At 29.2% G+C, this 3,520-nt stretch overlaps 1 protein-coding gene across 1 annotated transcript in view; it reads left to right on the top strand.

Moving 5' to 3' along the window:
• Positions 1–1,300: 1,300 nt before the first annotated feature.
• LOC101495757 (TMV resistance protein N-like) overlaps positions 1,301–3,520 on the top strand; it is a 6,459-nt gene continuing 4,239 nt past the window's right edge. The window contains exons 1-2 of the mRNA XM_073363610.1: positions 1,301–1,332; positions 2,488–3,520. The exon at positions 2,488–3,520 is cut by the window's right edge and continues 10 nt beyond it. Coding sequence (XP_073219711.1) covers positions 1,301–1,332; positions 2,488–3,520 — 1,065 coding nt within the window. The remainder of the gene's footprint in view (positions 1,333–2,487) is intronic.

The following is a 3,520-nucleotide window of genomic DNA, read 5'->3' on the forward strand; positions in this document are numbered from 1 at the left end:
CGATTTCCTCCAAATCAGAGGCTACTGACTTGTGCATTTTTCATTTTTAATTAATCTAATCGATTGCCTAATCGATTGCACATTTACAAACACTTAAGATTTCCTTACACCCTTGTTATGAAATCGATTTCCCAATCGATTTACATATTCAGAATTCAACTTTTGTTGATTTCTTGTGTTCCAAGCAATTTGATCCAAGTGTGTAGGGTTTGATTATGGTTCCTGAAATCTTGCTCAATTCAAATATTAGATTTATCATGCATTGTATGAACATTGTTGAATTATTAATTATGTCAAAATTAGGAATCAAAGGATCAAAATCCAACAGGTTGACTTTTCCTCAAAGTGTTAATTTTATAAATTGATAGAAGTAAATGGATTAAAATTATAATTAAATTTACAAAAATATTTAATTTTACTTTTAATCTTCTTATTTTAACATATTGATTTATCTTTTTTCACATTTATTATAACTTTGAAATTGAAACTACAACAAATGAGAAAAAGAATGACAAAAGTTTTGTTTGATATTAAAATAGAAAGATTATTTTAGTAAATATAATAAAATAAAATAATTAAAAATTACTTCATATTCTTTTAAAGATAAGTAATTGACACCACTTAAATTTTTCAAATTAATAAATAAAAAATTAAGTGTTTTTCATGAAAGTTTGTTCAATGAAAATAAAAAAATACAATTTAAAATGTGTTTATATATAATAGCATTAAATACAATATAATTCGTTCAAAATTATACATTTAATCTTTTATATTATTTAGTCATAGCTCTATGGTCTCTTATTATCTTTTTCACTCAAAGTTGGTCATTTATCTTTTTAAACATACACAAAGTTGTCCTTTTACACATTTTTTTGATTCAAAATGTTTTTTTTACTTAAAATGTTAATGGGCCATTTACTCGACAATTTCAACAATTTTGATAAAATTAATTTATGATTTTCTGAACTAAAAATCAAGAGTACTAAGAGAATCTCCAACGGTAGTCAAAATGAGTTCGTCCGCCAGGTGTAATTGCGTAAGTTTCAGTTTTTGGCGAGTTCACTATTGGAGATATGTCAAGCTGACATCACCGTTCTCTCACGAACCGTATACATTTGTCTTTTTTTATTATTAATTTATGAATAATAATAAATAAATAATTTGTTAGTGATTGACCCTATCTAATGAACATGTGAACCGTTGGAGTAAAAAATGAATGAATTATTTTAAGATGATGTGACACGGTGGACCCCACTTAATGAACCTATATAGTTCACGATGCTCTCTAAGAGCATCTACAATGGGAGTGAAAACGAGTTCGTCCGCCAGCATGTAATTACTTAACTTTCAGTTTTTTGTGGGTTCACCGTTGGAGTTGTGCCAAGGTGTCATCACGGTACTGTCAGGAAGGAACGGTGCTTCGTAGCAGTTACTTTTTTGTTTTTGTTTTTTGTATCTACTTTTATAATTTAATAATAATATAATTATAACCGCTACCTTTTATTAATTTATTAACAATAATAAATTTATCATTTTTTTATTAATTTATAGCCGTTAACTTCTTTTTAATTTATTAAATAATAATATAATTTTATAACCATTAGCTTTTTTTTAGTTAATATATCACCGTTAGCTTTTTTTTCTCCTTTAATTACGATTGTTAACTCATTAATAGAAACAATTTGTTACTCATACTTTTTCTTCACAGTTTTTGTTACAAAAGTATATTAAAGTTTTTATTAACGTACTTTTTTATTTATTTTTCCATTTAAATTAATATTTTAAGTTATAATAAAATTAAATATTAATGTATAAATTAAAGTAATGGAATATAATATGATTTTTTAAAAGTTAAACCGTAAAAAATGAATGAGTTGATTTAAGGTGATGTGGCATAGTAGAACTTGAATCATATTGAGTTCACCGTTGGAGTAGAAAATGAGTGAATTGCTTCAAGATGATGTGGCACAGTGGACCCCATTTAAAGAACCCATATTGAGTTCACCGTTGTAGATGCTCTAAGTGTATTTATCACTCTTTATCTTCATCTTCTTCTTCAACTTAAAAAATCGATAAATCCCAAATGAAAAACCTAAGAATCCAAATTAAAAACCATTTTTTTAAATAAAAAAAAAAAAAAGAGAAACGTCTTGATTAAGATGTTGACATGAATTGTGTTTACTTCCTCTACTCATTTTCGACTATGGCAATAGTAGCTGTCATTGCTGGGCAATGTTTCTACAATTACAAACTTCAATTTTATTTTCGTCTTCTTAAACATTATTTGTAAACTTGTTAATCTGGTTCTAATTATTAGAAACTTTTTAGGGATGTTTTTGGTTTTATCTATACGTAAAATTTGTCTTTTCAATAGTAGCAAATGTCTCAGGAACATTCAAATTATAATGATATTAAACCCGTAAATATGAATCATGATGCATTTTTTTATATGATTTAACTTCACACAACATTTTTCTTGTTACGCAGGAAAAGTTATGAATATCAATTAATTGGGAGTATCTTTAAGGAAGTTTCCCTAAAGATTAACCGTACAATGTTATATGTTGCGGATTACCCAGTTGGATTGGAGTCTAAGGTGCTGCAAGTGAATTCTCTTCTGAAGAATCAGTGTGATGATGATGTGGCCCACATGGTAAGTATACATGTCATTGGTGGAATTGGTAAAAGCACTATTGCTCGAGCCGTATATAATTCCAATAGTGAACAATTTGATGGTTTCTGTTGTTTTCTTGAAAATGTGAGAGAGAAGTCAGTTAAACATGGCTTACTACATCTCCAAGAGACAATTCTTTTTGAGATACTTGGTGACAATACAACCAGGTTAGGAAATGTGTCGAATGGAATGTCAATAATACGTCAAAAGCTCTCCCATAAAAAGGTTCTTTTGGTTCTTGATGATGTTGACAAAATAGAGCAGGTTAAGGCTGTCGCTCGAGCACCTAATTGGTTTGGTTATGGTAGCAGAGTAATCATTACGACTCGAGAAAAATCTTTAAAAATACATCCTTGGGTTAAAAGAAGTTATGAGGTGGAGGAATTGAATGATGAAGAAGCTTGTAAATTGCTTAGTTGGAATGCTTTCAAAACCGACAAAGTTGATTCAAAGTACACCAACATTTTAAACCGTGCATTGCGTTATGCTTCTAAACTCCCTTTGGCCTTGGAGGTAGTAGGTTCCAACTTGTTTGAAAAAGGAGAAGAAGATTGCAAACTTATATTGGATCAGTATGCAAGAGTTCCAGATAAAAAGATTAACGACATCCTAAGAGTAAGCTTTGATTCCTTGGATGGAAACGATAAGGATGTTTTTCTTGATATTGCTTGTTGCTTCGGAGGGTATAAATTGTCAGATGTTGAAAATATACTAGATGCTCACCATGGTTCATCAATGAGACTTAGTATTGAGTCATTGATTGAAAAGTCTCTCATAAAAATTGACAATGACCTTGTGACATTACATGAGTTGATAAAAGAGATGGGTAGAGAAATTGTGCGACAA

Source organism: Cicer arietinum, chromosome 7 (genome assembly GCF_000331145.2).
Source record: "Cicer arietinum cultivar CDC Frontier isolate Library 1 chromosome 7, Cicar.CDCFrontier_v2.0, whole genome shotgun sequence".
Taxonomy (NCBI): domain Eukaryota; kingdom Viridiplantae; phylum Streptophyta; class Magnoliopsida; order Fabales; family Fabaceae; genus Cicer; species Cicer arietinum.